This window comes from Pipra filicauda, unplaced genomic scaffold, assembly GCF_003945595.2.
Source record: "Pipra filicauda isolate LSUMZ 115617 unplaced genomic scaffold, ASM394559v2 scaffold95_size2449627_pilon, whole genome shotgun sequence".
Lineage (NCBI taxonomy): Eukaryota > Metazoa > Chordata > Aves > Passeriformes > Pipridae > Pipra > Pipra filicauda.
The window spans coordinates 2,000,146-2,025,390 of record NW_024105153.1 but is presented as its reverse complement, the minus strand read 5'-3'; the positions used below and the strand labels follow the sequence as shown (position 1 = coordinate 2,025,390).

The 25,245-nt window shown below is 41.3% G+C and overlaps 1 protein-coding gene across 1 annotated transcript in view; it reads right to left on the bottom strand.

Moving 5' to 3' along the window:
• Window positions 1-796: 796 nt before the first annotated feature.
• PLBD1 (phospholipase B domain containing 1) overlaps window positions 797-25,245 on the bottom strand; it is a 36,535-nt gene continuing 12,086 nt past the window's right edge. The window contains exons 3-11 of the mRNA XM_027722742.2: window positions 24,426-24,509; window positions 22,385-22,523; window positions 16,071-16,235; window positions 14,769-14,913; window positions 7,942-8,142; window positions 7,693-7,833; window positions 3,632-3,817; window positions 2,236-2,342; window positions 797-1,047 (exon numbers count right to left, since the gene is read on the bottom strand). Coding sequence (XP_027578543.1) covers window positions 880-1,047; window positions 2,236-2,342; window positions 3,632-3,817; window positions 7,693-7,833; window positions 7,942-8,142; window positions 14,769-14,913; window positions 16,071-16,235; window positions 22,385-22,523; window positions 24,426-24,509 — 1,336 coding nt within the window. The 3' untranslated portion in view covers window positions 797-879. The remainder of the gene's footprint in view (window positions 1,048-2,235; window positions 2,343-3,631; window positions 3,818-7,692; window positions 7,834-7,941; window positions 8,143-14,768; window positions 14,914-16,070; window positions 16,236-22,384; window positions 22,524-24,425; window positions 24,510-25,245) is intronic.

Genomic DNA, 25,245 nt, shown 5'->3' with positions numbered 1-25,245 from the left:
TCTAGCACAAAACAGCCCAGTGACTCGACTCCTCAGCATAAACACAGGTAACTAAGAGTAATGCATCCAGCCCTGGCTCTAACATCCATCTCACTGTCACATTCCACTGCCACAGCTGAGGGAGCAGGTAAAGATGTCACCAACTGCATGAGCCAATCCATTGCAAAAAGGATCCATTGCAAGAGATCCATTGCACCACAGTTCTGTCCCTGCTGTTATGCTGCAGCTGTGGCAGGGGCATGTTTCCAAAAGCATCAGGCTGCTTGCCCTTCATCCCCTCTGGCAGACTGATCATTGCAAGCTGCTTTGGCCAAAGAAAACATTGCCAACACCACTGAAAGACGTGTCCTGTAGGTAACAGACCAACCTGCCATGGGGAACACAGCCTTGACTCTCTCCACTAGTGACATTCCTGGATGGGAAGCAAAATCTTGCAGCACACCTTGCAGGCACTCCTCAGACAAAAGGCAGACATCAAACTAATGCTGATATAAGGCCACCATAGCCCACAGCAGCCACCTGGCTCAGCCCAGCCCTGAAGACAGGTCCCATGTTGCTGCTAGAGACAGATCACTCTCATTGGTGGCACTGCTCTTCATTCCAGCTCTGGGAACAGCTGATGATGGCTCAGATCAACAGAAAGCTGTGCTACCTGCTTCCCATCAATCCTAGTCAGAGGAAGGGCTGCCCAAATAGCTCAGAAGAAAGGAACATGCACTGGACTGCACTGAAGCAGCCAACATCAGTACCAAGTGCCTAGCAGGCAGGACAGGGGAAAGTAGGTAAGGCACAAGGATGTGGACATCCAGATCAATTTATTACACACAAGAAATAAAATTTTCATTAAAAAAAATCCATATGAGGATACTGATGCTGGTTTTACAGGATCGGCCTCATGGTGACAAAATCAAAGTTGTATGATTCTGGCAGGCCCTGGTGCCGAGTGCGGTTAAACCGTCTCCAGGTGAAGACAGGGAGCCCTCCCTGCACTGGAGGGCCATTGATGGCAGAGGCTGTGAACGCTGATGCCAGGCGGAAATCTGACACCTGTAACAAAGGACAGGAATTCAGGGCAAAAGGACTGCATGTTGGGGTAATTCAGGAATGGAGAAAGGCAGCATAGAGTTAATATTTCTGCCCAGACTCCGCCCTGTTCCTTCACTATCTCCTAAGAGGTTCCCAGCTTGCTCCATCTTCCCAAACTCCTGTAGGGTTTATAACTAAACAGGTCTCACCTCTGCTCTGGACTGCTTCTCTCAATACCCCTCTTAGGTCCCCCTGTCTATCCCTAGCCCAGCCCATTCCCCTTGCCCAACCGTGCTGGCTAAGGCACCACAACCAGCATTCACTGACCCACTCCCTTACCAGACACCTCTACACAGCCTTTTTCTGCATTCCTCTTGCATTAACCAGCTTGAGGAGCCTCCCACTGGCCACTGCAACAGACAGCTGGCCAGGCTTGTGCAAGTTGGACACACAGCACTGGTCCCATCCTAGCAACCAAACTCGTAATCCAGGAACACAGCAGGCCGCACCCCACAGGATAAAACACTGAACAACTTCCCAGCACACCAGGGCTGGACAGCTGCTTACTCAGGCATTGCCCTTGACAGTGAAAACACCACATAACCTGCCCAAAATAAATGCTGCTTTCTGCAGGACAGTGAGTCTAAGGATTTTCCCACATCCCTCTAAAATGCTAAGTCATCTTCCCCAAACTTTTCAGAAAGCAGTTTTTCAGAGAGGTGGAGCCCCGGAGCAGGGTGGCTCACTAGCAAGCCTTTTGTAAAGATAAAGCTAAACTGAGACTGAAAACACATTCCTTTGGGCTCTGGGGAGGCACCCACGCAGTCCCCGTGAACAGGAGGCTGAGTCTGTACAAGTCACCTTCCCTCAGTGAGGTGAAGACTCACTTCAGCATTATTTTAGGCTCCTACTGCTGTAAGGCTTTGGGGTTTAACCCCCAAACACCACAAGTTCCCATGGACATAGCTGTTTCATACACGTCCCCCTGTTATCCTCTACCGCTGTGCCAGGACTGATGTCAGGGATAGGAAATAGACTCCGCACAGAATTCCCATCTGAGGATCTGCCCAAGCACTGGGACAGCATGAAGAGGGAACAGACATGCCTGGCCCTGCCTGCCCTAGTCCAGGGAAACCTACTACAGGTCTGACAAGAGCATGAACAGGCTGCAGCAAACATTCAGCTGATGTTAAAATTGAGATAATTTACCTTGGAGTCATAGCAGCCTGCAGGCACTGGTAAAGAAGGATTCAAGTCTTCCCGGCAGCAAATGGTGTTGCAAGGATTATGTTCAGCATAAGGATCACGCTGGTAGTCTGGAGAGAAATGGGGGGGGGGGCAAGCAAAGAAGAAAAGAAAATAAGTTAGCTTCCTCACAAAAAGCCAATGCAAAGCAATGGAGCCACTAAAAGCTGGGTAAGTGCACTCTATCGAACTGCTCTCGTGCTCCCCCCCCAGTACCAGCTAGAAGTCAGTGCTCAAGACATTAAGTACACAAACTCCTAATCCAAGGCCATACAGCTATTTCTGCATCCCAGGGGCACCGCTGCCAACCTCTAACCACACATCTGCAATTACACATGATGGAATTCAACATGATGAAAGCTTATAGAAACTTTGTCAAGAGAGAAAAGCAGAAGAGAAGGGGAAGTGGTGGGTGGGTGGGGAAATGCAGCAATGAGAGCCTTTGTGTTCCTGTTCTGGACTAAAGTTAGTGGTAAGGAGCAAAATCTTTGAACACCCACTGCAGTAGCTGCAAACAAGGAGGGGAAGGTGGACAAACCTCAAGGTCTATGAGGTTACCTACTGTTCTGGCTTAATCCTAGCTGGCAACTAAATACCACACAGCTGCTCTCCCACTTCCACCCAAGACCCTCCATGGTACCAGGAGAAGAATCAGAAAAATAATTGTAACAAAGTCAATAATAAAACAATAATTATAATAATGAAAAGGGATAGAGAGGGAGGGAGAAAGTAATAAAACCAAAGAGAAACAAGTGATGCATAATCCAATTGCTCACAACCTGCTGAGCAGCAATCAGCCCTTTCCAGCCAATTCCCCTGAGTTCACACACTGAGCATGACATTTTATACTATGGAATGGTATGGAATATCCCTTTGGCCACTTCGGGTCAGATGTCCTGGCTCCCTCCCAGCTTCTTGTGCATTGCTTGCTGGCATGGGAAAATGAAAAGTCTTTGACTTATCAACAACTAAAACATTAGTGTGTTAATTAATGCTTAAACTATCAACATTATTCTCATACTTAATCCACCTAACTGTTGCTTAGGGTTTAAGGCTCTCAAGATTGACAGGTTGTAGATGTATTAGGTAATAGCAGCCCACAATGTCTCTTAGAGCGTCAGAAGCACTCTGGAAAAGTCAAACAGCAAGCCCAAGGGCCCTTGTTCCTGATAGAACAATTTTAGCCTGGTTTCCTACCTCAACAGTAAGTTTGTGTTATCTATTTGCTTTGACTGTACTCTGCATTTAGGGTAATATAACTGATCCGTATGTGAGGCTGCAGCTTCCCGCTATAATCCAAGAAATAAAAGTAACAGTGCTTACTGAAATCAGCTCTGCAGTACATAAATACGTGTCTTACTGTTGTATCTCATGATGTACTTCATGCTTTCCAAGTCAGTCACCTTGCCCTGGTCTCGACGGAAGATTTTTGCTCTTGGAGCAAGCTCATAGGAGAAATCCATGCCGTACTTGACAACATATGACGCATACCCACTGAGATTGTAAATCTTTTCATGGAAAGGGATATTGTATGAAGGCCAGTAACCTGCCAGAGACAAACCCCAATCTGTTAATCACTTAGAAAAGCTGGATGCTCTTGCTTATATCAGAAAGGAAAAGAAACAATTTTCCGTGTTGCATTGCATGCCAAGGAACAACACTGCAAACTGGTTTGAACACAATAAGGCAACACTGGCATGACCAGGGTTGACTCCCAGTATAACACCACTGGAGACTGTACCCAGGCAACCCGCCCCCAGACATCCACCCTGAGGACTCATCCTGCAAAACAGCTGAGATCAGACTTGCAGGAGCCAGAGGTGAACACACAGCACAGCCACAGCCCTCCTGCAGAGGTTTCTCTGCTCAGCCTCAGAGGCGTGCAAGATCACTTACCTCACTTACCAAACTTCACAGTGAGAGGCTTGAAGTCACTCCCGTTTTTTGCTCCCTTCCTATCTCACCAGGGCAGAACACTACACCATGCTGAGATGGCAGGGATGGATCAACACACAAACACACAGACCACGAGAGCTACACGGGGTGAACAGGAGCCAGGCCAGCACACGCATGCTTTGTGCAGTGGTAGTTGTACACAGTGATGAGGAAAAGACGGGAGGATTGCTGCACACTTGCCAATAGCTGCTTTTGAGGGTTAGGAAGTGATTGATTAGCAGAGCAGAGCCCTGCACTAACTTTCCCCAAAGCAAGTGTGAATCCTGCAGTTTTTTTAACTCTGAAGAGCAAAGGATGCCAGGCAGAACTCCAGAGAAGAGTTTTAGGTAGGCAACATAAAACTGCCTGAAGCAAGTCCACTGTAGAAAGCAGAAGCGCTTGTAAAGAGCCAGGAGATCATCCAGGTCAGAATCTGGGTGCAGGAATAAATAAGAATAGATACCTATACCTTAACATTTAATTTTTTTACTTTTTTTTTTTCAAAGGCAGGCACCAAGGAGTTTTTAAGCAGGGAGTATATAACACGAGCTAGTCCCAAGAGCAGTACACTTGCAGGTTCTCTCCAGAGCACTTACATTCCCTGTTGTTACTTCTCAAATCACACACACCAGGATTTGGCTTAGAGATTTACCATCTAGGCACTGGTAAATGCAGTACTCCATGTATTAACATTAGCCCAGTATAACACAAGGAGTCTGGCTGTAAGATGCTCAAGAAAATCAACTGGAACTCACTGGGAGCCATGCACACAAATACAAACCAAATTTCCTGAAGGACAGATACACAGACAGCATAAGCACTGGAACACTGCCCGAGTGGAGGCCTTACCAGCTTGGGTCCTGCCTAGGATAGGGAAGACAGGAATACCCTGTCTACTGGCATCTGCTTATGTGACCTAGAGCCAACCTGAAGAAAACAGGTTGTGTGCAGGCTGTGTTGTAATACAGGTGTCCTCCAGAAATAAGCACACTTGCCAGTCTCTAATGACACAAGCCAGAGGATACGGATACATCAGCTTCCAAACCAGTAGGGTTTAGTTGTGATTCAAAAAGGTGCTATTGTCTCACATGAACCTGGAAAAGTTCTGTCAAAATTGCTATAACAGAGGAAGCTATTGAAGTTCTCCTCCAGCAAGAGCTCTTCTGTGTCTCAGGTTCTTGCAAGACTGCACATCCCATGCGGCAGCCAGCCTAAGCCAGGCTTTACCCGAGGGCTGCTATAAGCCAGTGAAACCTGGCAGGGTGCACAGTGACAAAAAAAAACAAGTCAAGAGAGAATGTAAGGCTGAAAGCGGGGAGACAGGGATGGCATGAAGGCAGCAAAAATTCCCTGAATCAAAATGCCTTCCTTCTCTGCCCATTAAGAGCAAAAGGTGTCAGCAATATCAAGAAGTAGAGCAATAATATATTGCACATATGGTAGAAGACACTGAGATCCCAGGTTCTGCTCTGGTATGTTGCCTTCGATATTGAAATCAGTATCTCATTCATGAGATGAACTCATTCATCATCAAGAAACAAGAACTGCAGCCCAGTCCTGTGACTTATTCCTTCACTGGAGACAGTGCTGCCCTCCCCCACCTCCTCTAAAGGACTGGCTTTTCTTTGTCAACGTACAGAAAGCACCTGGACGTCTTTGCCTGAAAAGGGCAACATAAGAAATGCCTGGTTTTGAGAACTCACCTGCACTGGCCTACAAAACAAGCTGACAGAAGCCATAAAGAAAAAAATTTTTCAATTTTCAAACCTGTATAAGGAAATGCTTCCTTTTTCCTCAGCACAAGGCTTATTACAGCAATACCAGCCTTTGTTCACCTGAGATTTCAATTCTCATTCTCTGTTGTTTCTAGGTTTATGCTTGAAAGAGACTTAAAAAGCCAGTGCTGGTGGCAAACTCACTCTGACCAAGCTAGTGTGAAAAGAGCATTATCTTTGGACACCACCTACAAGACAATGATGGAGTGTGCCAGGATCAGCCACTCTATAAACACTTTAAACCAGCACTGCTCTTGAGAAAGGTAAACCTCCTTCACCTGGGCTGCTCCAAGCACCTGGGAGCAGGGCTAGGGCCTCGACAGGACTTGTCTGGTGTCCTGCATGGCATGGAGTAGCTCCTGCTGCTTACAGGAGCAGTGTTGGCTTACAGCAGCTGAGGTCTCCAAGGCAGCACTTTGGCAGTGCTTAGCCCACCCTGTCCTTTTAATGGTTAAACTCCCAGAGACCAACTGCTGTGTTATCCAATACCCACAAGGTGCATTTAGATATCTGGGAAAAAACACACTGTAAACGTGAAGTAATATGTAACCTCTAATTGCCACCTTCAAGAACAGAGCAGCCACAAGATCTCCGAGGGAAGAAGTGGTCACTGTGTGCCCAAGCCCTGAAGCTGGGCTCAGTCCTACAGGGAATGCCACACTGCAGCTCTCAAATCGTTGCTGAAAAGGAGCTCAGGGTACCTGATAAGCCTGGCCTCTCTGCACAGGTACAACACTACTGTGATGTAGTTGCAATGTTTCAAGTGCTAGAGCTAAAGGGTCTCTATCAGCTTGTTTGTCTGCACCACAGTCACCGAGAAGCCCAAGGCAAAGGAAGCCAAAAGAGCCAGAGATGCATAAGGGAGAGACATGGGATCTTTCCAAATTATCAGTAAGAAACATAAAACAATAATGACAATGTGGCAATGCTTAGAATAAGCCAGAACTTCCCAAGGAACTAGACGCAAATAAAAAGTGTCAAAAGGGAAACAACCCCAGCTGCTAACATAAATACATTTCCAGTCATTTTGAGGATAAGCAATTCATCTATTCACCCCCTCAGCATGTGATTAGAAGAGGGAGCACAAAGCACCAGACACACACTTAAGGCTCAGGCTTTTGGTCGCTAATGTAAGTGTCTAGTAAACACTTGTGAATTAAACCAGACAGTGGGTGTTTTGCTTCACCTAGATTTTTGTTTTCCATCAAGTTGTTGCTAGTATTGCTAAGGAATTAAAGAAGCTTTTAAAGAGCAAATATTTATCAGAAAACAGACCTCCAGGAAAGTTCAGGAGATGAATATAAACATAGAACTCTTTCCTATTCAAAAGGTATTTCAAGTAGCCCACAGCATCAGTTACTTAGCACTGCTTCAAACAGACCCCATATTTTTCCTCATGGGTCTCAGGGAAAAATAATACCAGAAAAAAGGTAAGGAGGCAAGTAAGAAAGGAGATAAAGTCTATTTTTCCCTCCTCTGCTTCTGAGAAACACAGATGCTCACCCCATTTCTGCCACAGCATACCAGATAAATGAATACAAGGCAACAGAGGGTTGCTTACGCAAAGCCTTCTGAGGGTTGCTCACACAAAACTTTCTTAAACTCAGGACTAGTGTGCAATAAACCCTCCCCAGTTACAAAACACAATCCTCCATCAGTTGACACAAAGAGATGGTTTTCCTAAGCCAGTAACTACTATAGGAGCTATTACCTTTCCGGAGAACATTTGTTTGATCAGAATACTCCACAAGGGTTGGGATCTGCTCAACAATGTACAGTGCACCATCATCAAGGCTCCTCTGCAGCTTGACCTTCTTCAGGTCTAGCACCATGTACTGATTGTTGTAGGTCCCTGGGTATGAAAGCAAAGAGAGAGTTACATGTCCTGCCAGGGAAAAGGGTGTAACAGGTACACCGAACACATCCGTTTCCCCCAAGATTCGTATAAAAATGTATTTACCAGAGTTGCACCTGGAGAACGTTTCTGCCCAAGTTTTGCCATCACTTGCCATCATGTTCGCAATGCGGACTCTCTGCCAAGCCAACAGGGATTCAGGCACCACTTGCTTAATGAGAGTTTGGTTGAACACACTGTTGGTAGTCTGCAACATTACCAAGCCGCTGCCTAGTATGTAAAAATCATCCAGGGACACCAAAAAGCCTTAAACAGCAACAACACAAATTTTGTTATCTTTGGGAACCTTTGATATACTCATAGAAGAAAACAGAGAGACAAGCCAAGAGGACATGAAGAGTCAACACATGCGCGTTTGAAATCAAACTGTACAAAGATTAAAGATGAGGGGGTAACTTCTGCAAGAGCTTTAAGCCCACCTGTCAACACAGTTTGAAATGAGAAATTGTCATGCTCTCAACACACCTAATTCCTTGTCTAGAGCATTTGCTTCACGTTTGCATGCCAAGCTTGGAAGTTTCTCCATATGTCAAGCTATGTCTTATTTTTATGCTGAGGATTACATACTGTAAATGCCTAGGGCATGTTGGTTTCTAACAAAGAAATTAATTAAAAAAAAATTCAACAGTGAAAACCCAACCAAAGTACAAACTCCACAAAGATTTTCATCAACCAATTTCAGTTTTAGATTTTACTCTGTAAAAACAAATTAAATTTATTTGAATTAATTCCTTTAAATTAATCCCTTCTGTATTAAACCAAGCTAAGCAGAAAAATCTTCCTTCTAGTTTAATCTGTTCCAGTTTAACTATTCTTAAAAGCATCTCCAAGAAATGGGCATCTCTTAAATCATAAATCCCAGTCTGTATAAGAGAAAAAGCTCTTCCTACTCCTCTTTCTGACATGTTGTCACTGGATTTTTTTAGGTCTACGAGCTCTGCAAAGTCAACACAGTGATGGATCTCTAGGCAGGATTCCCTTCCAGGTTACATGCCAACAGAAGTACTAGGTCCAGTGGCAGATCCCACGCCAGGAGGTGCCATTCAGAGCTGCAAAGGTCAGCTATAATGCCTTGGATAGCGTGGTGACTACTTGTAAAGCAGAAATAACTTGACTTTGAGATTACTCAGCAGATACATGGCTGCCAGGCTGGGGAATAAAGGTTGTTAACCGAGCTCCTGATGGGGAAGTCATCCAGAACCTCGACTCTCGTTAACAAGTTTTTAATAGGATCAGTCTTCAAAGAGTAGAAAATGCTAAAATTCTGTACAACATCACAATAGTCGAGTTCCACTATGAAATTTTCTACAGCAAGCTTTATTAATACTCTCTGGAAAACAAACTAAGGTCACCAACCCGTGACAGCAAGAAAGACTACTCCATTCTGCCTCCTATTCCTGGACTTTATCTAAAGACAGACCTCATTCGAACAAAAGTAATGTCTGAGAGCTCAATTTCAGCAAAATTTCTTTAAAGTATCGAGTACTCAAATTAGAACAGATTCATGAAAATATACTTTGTGGTCACCTGTTCTCTAAAAATATATCAGTATAGAACAGGCAGAGAACCCTGGCAGCTGGTATTTTATTCTTGGAGACAAAAAAAGAATATCAATAAATTATGTACATCAACAGTAGAGATCTCTCTCAAATAAGTAACAAGAGAAACACTCTAAACCTGGTTCTGCCAGTCTTTTATACAAAGACATAGGACATCCAGTGATAAACTGTTGTATAACAAGTCAAGTGCTTGCCCAAATGGAGACAAGAAATGAAATTGTTAAGAAGTTGTGATTTGAATTAAGCACCAATTCTCATATGGGTGACAATGCCAAGTGCCCTACTTCAAAATAAATCAAGTAGTTTTTATCCTTCATTTTCAATAAACAGCTGAGATAAAACAGAAAAACTTGATTCAAAACAAGTGTCAATACAAGAAATGATGTTGAATTAACTGAAGGTTGAACTCTGTAATTCAAATAAATTGCAAAGCTCAGCTAAGCTGAAAACAAGGGGATTTCCTTCTGGGCCTTAGTATTTACCAAGTTTTATCCTACAATGTTTTATAACACAACATGCCCTCCATGATACACCATTGCTAGCCTAATTATTTCAAGATGGCATATACCATTTTGATTTAGGTACCCTTGAAATAAAGGAAGTTAAAACACCAACAACAGATTTACACAGAGTAAAGACATTCATAAAAATAAAACCTGGGCAGAGAAGTCTAGAGATATCAGCAGATATTTGATGTCCTCTCGTGTCATTCTTCTATTTTTAAGTATGTATGATAATCTGTTGTAATTGAAAGTGTTATCTCTGCACAGTTCATCTCTTCTTTTCTGTAGAACCATCTCTGTAAACCCATATCCCATTTTGGTCTGCAACACTCAAACCATTTATTTATTTTTTTTTTACCCCTCCCTCTGATGAACCTGACTCTTCCTATATAGAAACAAGCAAAAACACTTCTGATTGCATCTTCTGTGTCTGAACCATTTAGATTCAGTTTCCAATCACCACTGGAAAACTGAAGGTTTCAGAGTCTGGAGTTTCATTCATCATGTCAATATTAATCAGCCAAGCAAAGCAATTTTTTGCAGTCTGAGTGACAGTGTTCTCCAGAAAGGCAGCATATTGAAGAACACGTGGGTGGTAACACATTTCTGGCAGCTACTGCTCCTAAAGAGGTAGGCTGTTGCTTTCTGAAACAGCATCAGCTTTTTTGGTGTTTTAGAAGGTCACTGTGCTCATTCAAATACAGAAAGGGCCAGCATTACAGGCTGGAAGCCAAAGCCTATCCCACAGGGATGGGAGTAGCTCCCAACTGAGATGCTCAATGTTCTGGTCTATAAACAGACTATGGAAAAGCAGAGGTATTCTCTGGATTATCTTTCCTGATGCTATCTGTAGCTGCTTCTCAAGACTGAACACCTTCCTTCACTTCACAGCTGCCTTCCTTCACTTGCAGACATCTCCCAGGCACTAAGAAATAAAACATTCCATACCACAGCTCTGGTCTCTCATCTCCTAAGTTCAGACACATCCTTTGCTTCCATCCAGGTTTTAAACAGATGTTGGAGGAAGCAAGGAAGCAAGAAATGGTCTGGCAGTATCTCATGAGCAAGCAGGTCCCCTGAGAACAATGTCTACTGGCCTTCTCGTGGTCTGTTCCTCCTAGGTCTTGCTCCAGCTGGCAGGAAGAATAATGCTGCACTTTCTGATCCTGCATTAACACCAGATTACTTCAAAGCAAGGGACACATACTACTCTTAGCATCACATGTATAGACACTCATAAGACAACTTGTGCCATCATATTCTCATGTCATAGCCTGCCTCAACCAAGCAAGATCCCAACAGCAGACCAGAGAAGCAAAGGTAGCAGTAGAGTTCTTCTCAACTGATTTGCTTAAATGGCTAAAATCAAAGTAACATGCTTTAAAAGACTGTGGCTCAGCCCAGAGAAGGTAGTGCACTACCCAAAAAAGAGTGCTTGGGTCCAAATGGTAGATTCCCTTTCTTAAATGGTGTTCAAAACTTACTGTTCAAGAAGAGCTCTATTCAAATGGATGGAAATCTTGGGAGCTGCAACCTCCCAGCTATTCAAGGAAAACTGCAAATTTTATCAGTTAATTGGGCTCATTTCTTTGAATGCCTCAATGGGGCAGTGTAGAGAAGTGACTGGGGAGGAAAGGAGAGGGGCAGAAGGAAGAGAGGTGCAGCTTTCTCTTTAATCTTTACTAGATATGTAGTGCAAAATTTAGCACCTTGTCTCTATCTTCACATTTCTTACTCCCCCAAATGAGCACAACTTCCTCAACATTTGTGAGCAACAGTAATGTGTCTGTACAACTTAAGCTCTCTCTGCTATGCATAGATTCACCAGCCACATGAAGCACTTATGTCCAGAGCTTGAAGAACACACTGAAGTCAAGCAGCATACTCAAGTATTCAGCTCAGAGACATTTCTCCTTTCCAAAGATTCACAGAACTGTCATACATGCAGCTCTGCACACAGACACTTTCAAGAGAAGCAGTAGCTAAGACTATGAGCAGAGCTCAAGTGAGGATTGGGGTGGGTTAGTGTGGAAATGAGCAGCAAGTCCCATTAAATTCCACTCAACTGTGCCTCTGCAGCACTACTGCTGCTCTGAAGGGGAGAAAGCAGTATAGAGAAGACATGCTGTTAACAGTGGACACTTGAACATCCTGACAGGAATGTGGATAACTGCTGGGGAAGCTGGGAAAGACTCTTCAATCCCTGCCTGTCCTCCTACCTGCTTGGGCACAGCAGGAGCAAAGAAGCCCAAGGCCTTCTAGCTGTACAATGCACACGCTGACACACATCATGGTTACTCAGCAGTGTCAGAAGCTCTAAACTGAGTCACAACAAATATTAAGTTTTGCAGATTAGTAGCCTGTCTTTTGAAATTCAGTTAAAAAAAAGCCAAATAACATGGACAATTTTACTCGATGACCCCAGGAGAAATCAGGAATTTGGTACATTCCTTCTCAAAAGCCAAGTGACTCCTTGAAGTTTTTGTGACACAGCTTTTGGACAGCAGAAGAGTCTGACTATATACAGCCTACTGGATTACAGCAATCTTTAAATTACTCAGTTAAGTGTCACTGGAAGCCTGGAAGGACACCTGTCTTTTAATGCTGTTTCCTCCAAAAGTCAATACCTCTGTGTTCATTAGGATTAGGTTACTATTCAGGAGAGATTCCTAGGTTGGCCTCTCTTACTGGTCCTTAGTGTCTATAAGGACAGAGAATAGGAGTGGGAACCTGCATGCAGGGAGGTTACAATTGTCAAGTTGAACCATGGTCAGGACCTGCAGATTCCACAGTCAGATGTCCTGAAAACATCATCTCATCATAACATGGAGCAGAGGAATTTGGCAGTTCCTTCCTTCCTACGTGATGTCCCTTGGGCATTACTAGGCCAGTGCTTTAGAGCTTACTCATCCCCTGGCAAACTGCAAGTCTGTGAATACATCCATAGCTAATGCAATTTGCTGCAGCCAATGGACCATGCTTGTCCAGTGCTTGTGATAGCACCCTGTAATCAGGCAGCCAGGGAGCACAGCTGGCATACCACAGGTCTCTCAAACTTCATGGGAACTATACCTTGCAATCATTCTCACTCAATTTTGTTGGCAGAAGTACACCTTCCCACATTGCTATGCCAGAGTCTACAAAAGCAAGCTTTAAAATAAGCCATCTTTGCAGACCTCAACATCTCAGGGAAGCACACTGGGATTTTGTACACTAGTGAACAGACCCCAGTCACTTCAGCGAAGTAGTAGCTTTGTATGGGTTTCCCATACAGTGTGCTTTCTTGGCCTCATGAAAACCAAATATTGGTATTTCAATTTATACAAAGAACCCACAGAAGGAGCAACCCAAAGACATCACCCCAGATACCCACTACAATAAAATAATAAATGCTCTGCGTGGTTGATCCTGATTCCTGGTTTTGAATCTGCAGCACAATGCAGTACGCAACAGTTGCTGAACAGAGCTACATTCTCCTGAGGGACAGTATTATCCTCAGTACTTCTGTTGAGAGTCAGAATAACTTTATGAACATTCAGGTGATGAACAGAGCTCAGACAGAAACCTTTGCTTTCTACAAAATTTCTTTCAACGAGCAAGCGAAATTCCTCCAAGGCAATCAGAGATAACCCAGGCTCTTGAAAGGCTGCACACTTAGATATTTGCCAGAATATCTACTTCCTCAAAGAAAAAAAAATTTCAGTTGTCAGAAAACATTGCATTCCTGAGGGTCACTGAGGAGGGTCGGAATCCCACGGAAAAAGGCTTGTTTTCAATGTGAAATGAATGCAACTGCTTTTCAAAAGTTTCCTAGTCACAGTCTCAGGAGTCCCTCTCATGAAAGACCCTTCTCTTTGCAGTAAGGCACAGTAATTCAACAAAGGCACAGTAATTTCAACGTTTTGAAACTATCAACCAACAAAATTTCATCAGAATGAGATAGTCTCCTGTGGCACACAGGTCACTTAAAAAGGTTTATGAAGACTCTTGAGTGTTTGGGTATTTTTTAATTTGAATTTTTTTAATTTGAAATTTCACCTTCAAAAACTTAAGCAATGCTAACTCTAAGAGGGAGTCATAGATACACTTTGGTTTTTCACGTTCACATTTCTTGTGCTATTCTAGCAAGAGAATTTTACCACTGAAACATTAAATGCTGGCACTTTCTAACATTTGGCCTAATCTTACCAAAGGAGATTTTAAATATTATGGTGACTATATTACTAACACATGAAATAAGCATAAAAAATTACTGCCCTCTGCAACAGCTTATAGAGGAGCTGGAAGAGGAAGATGTGGGCAGAAAAGAAAAAAAACACCAAGCCAACAACAAAACAACTGAAGGTTTGTTAACCCAACATCAAAGAAGTCAATACAATTTCAAACAGCTAGTGTTTGCTACTTGCTAATAATCCCATTACAGCACGAGTCATGTCACAGTGGTAAACACAAGTGTTCAAAACTGTTATTACCAAACATGTGAACGCTACAGGCAAGGTGAGGAGTTCAACAGTTGAGATGACTGCAGACTACACGAGCAGAATCCAAAGCAGCATGTTTGTGCCAGAGGTAAAATATTTAACTAGTACTATTTAGAGCACTGCAAGTGATTAATCAACAACAAAAGACAATGACAACATCATGTTCAAACCAGAAAACTGAAGATGGCATTTTGTCCTCTTGGTGGCTACAAGTTTTAAGGTAGATTGAAGCCAGTGATTGTTGAGGTATCATTCTTTTCACAGACAAGACAGCAAGGTGGTCCATGCCATACTGAATAGCTACAGGGCTTTGGTTTTCTTGACTTTACCTGGGTAACTGCTGAATGAGACACGGCTGGTGCTAGTGTATGGATCAACTATATTGAAGTTCCAGTGCTTATATATTCTCAGTGTGGCTGCATACGTAAACCAGCTGGAATGGGCAAAATATATATTCTCATATCCAGGTAGAACCTGAAAAACATAAGCAGAAAGATGACCCCACTATATTCTGCCTTCTTTTTAGTTGATAGAAGCTGGGAAAACAACCTGTTTTAAGTAGTTAGATTAATTGCATTACTGAAGAAAGAGCAGATTCTTGTGCTTTTAACTGGGCACTTAATGAAGTTCTGAAAACCCCGGAAACAATTCTTGCTCATGTGTTGTTCTCAAAATAAAACAGTTTAGGGTTACTGGGAACACTTGCATCACAAGGAATGTTTTTTTTTCCCGGTTTCATTTTTAATACTTGTATTCACACATTCAGATTGGATCTTTGCAAGCATATCCAGCGTTAACTTAAAACATGCTGTTTCTGTGAGAATAACTCTGATTTGCCTTAAAGTACAGAAGCAAATGCAAGTAAATTCAATTTGAAAAGGTAAATATATATATTTATAATATGTCTTTTCAAAATATTTCCCTAGTTCTAAGATTTGTTGTTAGGCCAGAAACCTCTTGCTGGAGGCAAATGCTTGAATGAATGTTTTACAATTTAAGGTGAATATTGTTGCTCTGCAATACCTGGAGTCTCCATATGCTAATTAAATCCTTGATAATTTTAACTGAAAAATGTAATTGCCACCATGACGTAGCAGACACTTATCTTAAAAACGGGGGGGGGGTTTCTGTCATTACTCCCATTGGAAAGCCATTCCAGAGTATCTCTATCAACAGAAAACAGCAGCCACTTTCACCCATTTATCTTTGTTAGCACTGTCCTTTAGTTTATGTAATGCTTTTCCCTTTCTCCCTGCTTCTTTGCCCAATGTATTTGTAGTCATTCACAATACCCCTTCTTTCAGACTTCGCTTGGTTAGGTGAAACAAATTACTCTCTTCCAGTCTCCGCTTTGTGGTAGTTTCTCATTCCCTAGTAATTCTAGTAGCTTTTCACTGTCCATCTCTGTGGTTTCGCTTTGGTTTGGTCTTTTCCCTATCCTTAAACACAAGTGAAAAAAACTGGACTCAAAATCCTATGGAGGCACAAGTTGTAACTGCATAAATACACCTTAATCATCAACAGAAGTACCTTTATGCACATGCAACATAAACAGGAAAGACTCTTAGAAACGTAGACTCGTGACACTGCAAATCAACACAGTCAATGGAAATAAAGTTCTTGGTGCTCACCTTGATCAGTGCAGAGCAGTGTCCCATATCCCACTGGTATCTCCCATGGCCTCCTGGTTCCACATTGCATTGTCCACCCCGTGCAGAATACTCAAATAATGCAGGAATAAGGTCCAACAGGTCTCCAACAGCATTCAGAAACTGGACATCAAAGTTGCTCAGTGGCTGAGGAAAAGGAGAAAAGGAGAGACCACAAAAAACACCTTGCGACAGAGAAGCATCAAGACCGTCTCCCTTGTTAGAACTTTTCTTACACTAACAAACACTCCTGGGAATTCTCAGATTTTTATAAACACTGCAATTTAAGACATCTTTAGGACTGAGGAGGAAGAAACAAATGAGGGAAACAAGACCTGTTAGCAATACCAATCAAGTCAGAAGTAGCTGAAGAAGGAAAGTCACGCAAAAGGCTATGAGCTTTTGAAAACTCCTTATGGTTGGAGCTAGCCAGAGCTGACAGCATTAACTACACACAGCTGGTTGTGTAACATGCTCTTCAGAACCTCCTCTTAGTTCGCCCCTTCAAAAAAAAAGAGCTTAACAGTGGTTTAGCCTCAGCCTTCAAATACCATTCTCTAAATCTTTCCTGTTCTTGCTTCCACCATGCTTTTAGTTTAAGCAAAGCTTAAGGAAAAGAAGTCAGAACACACATCACTATAGAGCTGTGAACAGTAATTTTAGAATGGCACATAATCATATAGCAAAGAAACACATTGCTTGCAATATAAATCAGTGTTATTAAACCATATAACTGATGTCTCTACAAACCCCAAAAAGGGGAGACAAGGACACAGAAAAAATAAACAGTGCCAAATCCATTTACTTTTTATTCAGAAGGCTCAATTCTGTGTTATTCATCTGCTGTTTTGGCAGAAGGCCTCAACAGCAGCTATAGTTTGAGGAAGAAATCCAAAGCAAATTTTCATATATGTTACAATGCTTTAGTTCATCATGTTTTTGCTGTAAGGATATAAACAGGGAGCAACATCAAGAGACATATCTTTACATAGTTTTAAGCAACTTGGAGGTATGAATCATTTACAAATCAGTCCCAAAAACTTTATCTCATTGGAATCCATACAGAGAGACCTGGCAGTGTTTCAGCACAATTTTTCCCCATCCAGCTGCACTGAAAGGTCTGTGAGCCCACCGCACGATAAGGAGAAGCTGCTTTCCAATCTCTGATTCACACAGGCATTACTGTACAATACCAGGAAGGGAGCAAACATATGAAAATGCTCAGCCAGCCCCAAGACATTTTAATTATACTTGACATCCATTTGCTACCAACTCCATATTCTCCTTCATAAAACCTGCCTTCATTGCAACATCTACAGGTAGCTACGTTGATCCTGCTGCAGCATCAGTCAGAATTGCCTGTATATTTCTTAAGTTTCACATTTCTGCACTTTCTTACAGTCACTTCAAGTCAAAACTTTTTTAACTATCAGGAAGTCCATTCAACTTAGAACAAAAGTGCCAAGTAAGAATACTTTCATAACAACAAGCACAGAAAAGTAGTCAGAAAGCAGGAGGAAGGACCCGCTCAAACAAAGTACAGGTTATGCAAATTCCTAGGGCTTCACTGGGTGAGATTAGGCTGCCAGCTGCTAAAGCCAGCCAAAATATAAGAGAAGCAAATGAGGATCTAGGTTGTTAAGCACCCACGGGGGTTGGTTTCATTTCCCTTTTGAGGGGTAAGCAAATCTTGTTCCAGTTTATTTCCAAGAATTCATTACTCTCCTTGAATAAACCAGACTTTGTGTTTAAGACTGTCTGATGCTCAGCAAAATCACACAAGCACAGAGCTTCTCTGGAGTCTCAGTAAAACAATGCATTGAAACAGAAGACACGGGCATCTGCAATGCAGGCCAAATCTGGGAATTTCAGGAGTGGTCTGAGGCTTCTGCCTTAATGCCAAGAGCCCCGGTTTTGGAAAAATTACAGCTGATTTCCAGGATATGTGAAGATATCTCTATGAGGAGTTAATCAGTGTCCACTAGCAATAATTAGACCTAAAAACCTGTGCATCATAACAAGTGCATAATAGAGGACATATTACAATCTTTTGTAATCACCTTCTCCTATCTCACAGAGCAATATCAGGAAAACTCCTTGTATAGATGGTTTACATCCTGAAGAACAGGGAATGAATGAGCTAAATTGACATGGAGAGGTGGTACAGCCACAAGAGAGAGTCCCTTTGCTAGAATGTGTGGCTCCTCTAGGTAATGTCCTGAATAGCAAAACAGACAAACAAAAAAAACCAGTTTGAGTTCCAGTGACATAAGCAGCAGGGAGAAATAAACATATAAGGGGCAGACAGGACAGAACCAGCCTTAAAGGCTTGTCTACATGAGACATTAAAATAGACACCTGTAACCATTATTTTCCAGTAACTTCTCCAAGCATGAGCACCCTCAATACAAAATAAAGAAGTGCAAATAGAGAGCTGTCTTGGAGTCATTGTAGTATTTAAAACTCTGACACCTCCTTATTCAAGAGTAATATCCCTGCATAGACAAGCCCAAGATTAATCACAGCGTTGGTAAAGCATTAGGCAGATGAAAAGGTGTAATGTTCTTTGAGTGCCCCTCCTTCAGAAATTGTCTTAACAAAAGGGTTGGGTTTGTTTACTGGATATAAAATGTTGCTAAACCAGCTAGAATAATGTCACATTTTAATATGAAAATATATTCAGATTTTGACATCACTCTTAATGATACCTGCAAGTATCAAATTCAAAATACAGAAGTTTACAATATACATATACATTTCCTTCCTGCAGGTCTTAATGGAAGCACTTACCTAAAACAGCCCAGCGGGAAAACAGACTCCATGCAATTCAAAACAAAGTTTAGAACGGTATGCTACAAAACATTTGCTTCATAAATAATAATAATAAAAAATTATGTACTAGTACTACTATCAAACAGTTCAGAGTCCAAATCAAATGTTCTTTTTGCAGTAAGGCTCAGTTATATGTGGCAGACACAATGGTTCTACAATATTCAAGTGAAGTAAACCTGAAGTTCAGAGGACAGCAGAAAAATTTCAGAGTGACCTGTGTGCACATAATCCAACTCTCATTTAAGCACTGTGGATTTGGCATAGTTTCAAATTACCATGCATTATAACAGACAACAGAAAGTCAGACCTTTCAGTTGTCTTCCTCAGTAAGTGCACATCAACTAATCCACCAAATGGAAAACTCAACTTCTGGCAAGTTTGAAAAGGTTATGTGTAATGCTGATGAGAAAACTGAAAGCATGAAATGTGTAGAATTAAAAGTAGATTAGCAATTGAAACAGCTTGTTTCTATGCTCCTGAAAAGGAAGCAATTTTATACAACTATGCCTATTGCTTAGTGTTGAAATCCACAGGCCTTGTAAACACAGTTCCTTTTCTTCATCCCCTTTATCTCTTTTAGTCTATCCTTGTCAACCAACCAACTTCTCAGTGTTCAGGAGAGCACTCTGTCCATGTATGATCATTCATGGGCAGAGGAGAAATGTAAGAACTTAGAAATCCAGCTCCTCCTCCCCTTCTCTTTCTCCTGTCTCTGATATTTTGGGAGTTATGGGAAAAAGCTTCCCAACCTTTTTTCTACAGCATTTATTCTTATTTTAAGCCATGGGTAATGGGAGCAATTTCCCTCTGCACATACCAAGCAATTAGTTGGATTTAGAAGTACACAGTTTTTCCCAATAGCAGGTAGAACATCCGGCAACAAAATACAGACTGTCACATATTGGGTTTTGGTTGGGTTTTTTGTGGGTTCTTTTGGTTTGTTTGGGTGTGGGTAAAAAAGGAAAACACCACAATTCACACACAAGGTATTTTAAATATTTCTAATGTTCATTACAACCATGAATCTAAACTACTGCACTACTAGATATCAAAAGAAACTTGTTCCTGATGATGATAATCCTAAAACAATAAACACATGGAAAGGATTCTTTTTTAATTAAACAAAAGTAGTATCTACCAAAGGATAGATGTAAGAAGAGACTTTCAAAGCACTGAGGAAAACACGCAATGGGAATGAGATTTGCTTTTAAAAGCATGTAGAATTTGGGTTTTTTTTAAGGTGAGAACTGAGTAACGTAAATAGCTCATAGTTGTTACTGCAGTTGCCACCCAACAAAATATCAAAACGACTGGATTAATTGAACCAAAGTACAATTCTTAAGAATAAGAAAAAAATCATCTATTAGGTGAATTTATTTGCCAAACATTCTACTTACTAACAATCTAAAGGATTTAAACAGAAGAACCTTTTAAACATTCTTATAATATGTACTGGAAAAGGAAAGTTGACAACAGCCTCTTTGGATGGCAGACTTCTTTAATCACAAGGAATAAGGAAGATACTGTTGGTCTTCTTGTTTGTTTTGTTTGTTAGTTTAGTTAGGGCTTTTAAGTGCCAACAGTTTACAGAAGTTGAGTTGATGCTCAGACAAATGGATGTGTCAAAGCTAGAATATTAGTCAGCAACTTTGCATCTGCACCTGTTTTCCTTGCCCATGTAAGACTGGAATAACAGTCTTCAAGATCCTGAAGAAGATGCTAACAGCAGTAAATATGTACATACACAGCACTGGTGTAACCTAATCTCCCAAAATTATTTGAAAAGTAGCATGGTATCCAACAAAATGAACTGCCTGTACTTTTGCAGAGCTGTCAGGTATTACTTTGATGCCAAGGAAAACCAGCACCTAGGTGCAAGAGTAGCTGTCCAAAATGTACTCAAAGGTAAGAGACTGATGCTAACTTACTGGCTCTGGCACACAGAGGAAACAGCAGCACATCTCAAATGAGAAATACATACACAGGGAACATTTTTGCTTTGAATAAAAATATATGGATCTCAATGTAAGTGATAATGTCCAAAGCTAAAATTGTGACTGGCATAGAAAAGAGTCAAAATAAATCTCACCAACTGCTGCAGGCACATTTGGGAAAAGAAAAAAAAATATAGTTCAAGAGTGGAAGACACAAATATTTCAACCTGAACACATATCTGAACTTTCACTAAGCACACTGTTTTTATATAGGCATGCTGATAAGGCCTCTAAAAAGAGGATAAAATTACTCAGACACTCCAGAGGTCAGTGCTTTTTAGCAGTTAAATAAGCAAGCATCAGGGAACACACCTTGCAGGTAGGACATGCCTATTACAATGAAATAACTCAGACACAACCTAGCACTCTCCCCTCCCCCCACCTGAATCTAAAAGATTCTGAAGCAGCCAAAAAAAAAAACTGATGAGCTTTGCAGGGCTCTTCAGATACAGGTGTTACAAAAGGGAATTAATGAGTTCTTCTCCTAGAAAGTCAAGGTTTCTAGTATTTTCCCCTATAAACTCAGGTCCCTCAGGATGGATCATTGCTGTGAACACCTTTTTTTTCCAGTTTGAGCTGAGTCCCCATTCACGAAAGTCCTGGAGTAAATTCTATGCAAGAAAGATGTACACTTTACTAAAATGCAATTGTTTACAATTCAGGACTCCCAGCTCCTCAAAATTCTTGGTATAGTTAAACCTAGGCAAAAAGGGTCAACTACAATTATTCAAGTTCTCCCTCTCACACTGAAAAATCTATTAGACATTAGACTTTATGACAGCATATGCTCTACAGGAGTTAAAGGACCTCTGCTATTACATACAATCTGATGATCTGGAAAACAATTCTAATTCAATTTTAAAAAAAGGGGGAACAAAAAAACCAACCAAACAACAAACTACCACTAAACAAAACCCCCAAACCAATCCCACTTGGCCTGTCACAGCACTGACCATATATTTTGTAACCATATGTTTTGGAGACTTAAGAGACAGAAAAGGAAAAGACATTTAGCAATATAAAAAAATAGAGAGGTTTTTAGAATTTCAAATCTGATGCTTGGAAATACGAAGAGAAGGTTTAATATACTCCCTACGTGCTGATTCATGCTATTGTAGGTACTCTATATACCCAGAGGGTCATTTGCTCAATAACAGTTGTAAAGTGACAGCAACAAGCACTTTAAAAGTGTCTGTCCTTCCAACATTCACATATGGATACAAAAGCCACCCCCAACTTAATGAGTCCAGGGTTCCAAGTCCACTGCAAAGGATCTGTGGTTATGTGACCCAAGTGCTCAGTCACATTATCTACACTGAACAGCCACTAAAGATTTTGTAGACTGGCATGCAGAATGAGTGCTTGCCACTAAGTATCTACTTTTTATTTTTAGACAGCAGATTCCCTTCTCCCATGTTTGTCCACTGACATCCCATCCCCAGCTACTGAAAAAGAGATGCATAGTCTTACTGTTTGTTTATGTAGTTTAGCCCACTCGAAGGCTCCCATGTACAGACCATCCAACTGTGCAATAATATAGCCAGCATGCCTCCAAAATGGGTCATCCTTATTATTTCTGATTTGCTGTCTTGTCCATTGATCTTGCTTCCTGCAGAGGAACAAACAGGTTGCAGTTTTCTTGAGGTTTTTAGAGTGTAATTGATAATGCAGGGAAGGGACAAATATATTATGACTCAGATGATCCAACCTTACCAGTGTTTTGAGGCAAATCATACTTTGGAAATCCTGCAGATATAAACATTACATCCTCCATGTGTAAAGGTTCATGCAACATACCCTACCATCACATGCTTCTACCAGTCTTTAGTATCAAAGAATGAGTTGGACTCCACCTTTGTGGCGGACTTTGCTATAGGAAGTCTAGCATCCCCAAAGAGTCAGTAAAAGGAAACAAGCATTTGATAGGTCAGATGAACCATTCCCTTTTAAATGCCTATTTAAGAACAGAAACAGACTGACAATTGAAGAGCCTAGCTCTCTCCCTTATTTACAAGTGCAATGAAGGCTTTGCTGATGGTGCTCAAACACTGCCTAAGAACCACTGGTATGCTCCTCTTAGTAAAAGGTGGGAGGCCAAGCAACTATGCCATGTGGTGAATTCAGTCAAGAGCCAAATAATCCAGGTTTAGAGCATGAGGCAACACAAACTGAACAGACTCTAGGGGCAGGAGCAGCCAATATTACAAGGATCTCTCAGAGTTCCCTCTTTTGCTATGCACAAAGAGGCACAAAAGAACCCTTGGAAATCAGGACCAGATTCTGGCCTCTTCTATCCTCCTGTATCTATCCATCCAGCAGTATGTAAAGTAGCAAAATTGAGAGAACGAACCTGTCAAGGAAGCAAACTCTTCCAGCGGTATATGGATGATAAAACCAACCAGACTTAGCTTTCTAGAAGCATCAAGATGCAAGAAATATGTTGGAGGAAACAGGGATATGTTCAGAGCATTCAGGGCTAAAGACTTCCAAGACAGTGCAGCAACTCACATTGCAAAACTACTATAAAGCAGCGATGCTTTATTTTTTTTGAGGATATATGCAATAGAAAAATGATGCAAGGCCACCTAGTATTGCCCCCCTCCATCCAACAATGCATTTTAGGGAATAAAACTGCTAAGCTGAGTCATTCTGGGGAAAAAAAACCCATATACATTGCTATGGTAGCTGTCAGATTTTTCTCACAAGGAGGAGCACAGCAGTGCTGAAGAATAATAGCAAGGGAGTGCTAAGATTTTTTTGCCTACCTTTTGGATAAGCTAAAACCAATCAACTTTATATATGTGCACCAATAACAGAATTAGTCAGATATATCACCCCTTGCAGAAAGCACAAAACAAGGGAAAGATGGAAAAAAATAGTCCCCAGAACTGACAGTTTCACAGAAGTATTTGTAATGGAAAAAAACATAAGTCTAAGGAGATAAAATAATTGTTAATCAGAGCTGAGTTTTCCAGTACCTGGCTTGGTTCTTCTCCCACTTCTGGTTTCCCAACAGTGTAGCTGCATTATTCAAGCAGAATTACTTTTGATTTATACAGCTGAAGAGAAAAGTGAGTCAGGACTTTTCTGATTAGAACAGAATTTACATCAGTGGTAGAATAAGATACTAACCCAAGAGAGGAAGAAAAGGATACACAATGCTAAAAAGATTAAGGTGCCAGGAGACCACTGTTCAGTAACATTCAAAATACCAGCTTTTTAGAAAAGGATTTTTACTAGAATGACCTTCAGAATTCATTGACATCATCCACACCCTTTTGTAGCAATGGTTTCAAACATTTCTTTGAAAGAATCAGCATTGGGGAAGAGTATATGCCCCTCTTCATTCATATACTTAGAATTTCTTTTAATAATAATGACATTCAGTCAGAAGGAAAGGGAGCATATATTTTCTTTATCCCAATAGGAAGAGAATAAAAACACCTTGAAAATTCTGCCACCCTCCAACCCCAAGTCTTGAATAATTTATTTTTAGTAACTAAATACATACGCCATAAAATTCTGAACTCCACTTCGGACGGTGGGATTCTTAATTAACTGTGGGTACATATTTGCAGCATGGTCATACATGTGCCTGAAAGAATAAGAGTAGCAGGAGTTATTCTTTTGCATCTTTCCTTCCTTCAATTTACCAACCCATTGATCAACAATGACAGCATTGACAGACAAGCAACACAGTCCACAAAGTAAGCTTTTCCTACAAAGCAGAAATTACTCCAGTGTATGACAAACAGCAAAGGTAACACAAATGGATTGTTGAAATTTAACTTAAAATAAATGACCTTGTCAATGCCTGCTCGAACTGCTGCACAATGCAAAGATAAGCAAGAATGAGACTGAACTACTTCATAGCAAAACTGCACATTCAGGGAATATTTGTAGGCCAGAAGCATCTTGAAAGCATTAGCACATTAATTCAAAGCACAACAAAAATAGTTTTCTGGAAAGCTATTCTATTTGGAACAAAAAAACCCACAAGGGTAAAGATAATATAATTTTCCAATTCAGTAATTTCATTATTTGGAGAGATAATTTCAGCAGGTTTTACTTGCTAGTAAAACCTAGCAGGTTTTACTTGCCATTAAAAATGTGCTTTCCTTCCTGATTAAGATAAATATCCCCATTTTAAAGTGTGTATAGAATCACAGAATATTCTGAGTCCAAGGATCAAGTCCAACTCTTAAATGAATGGGCCCAAGGGATCAAACCCACAATCTTGGCATTATTAGCACTATAAGTTGATCCTATATGTTCCCACAGAAACTCCCACTCCCAGCCCTAAACAGATTCAGCTTTATGGAGACTAAAAT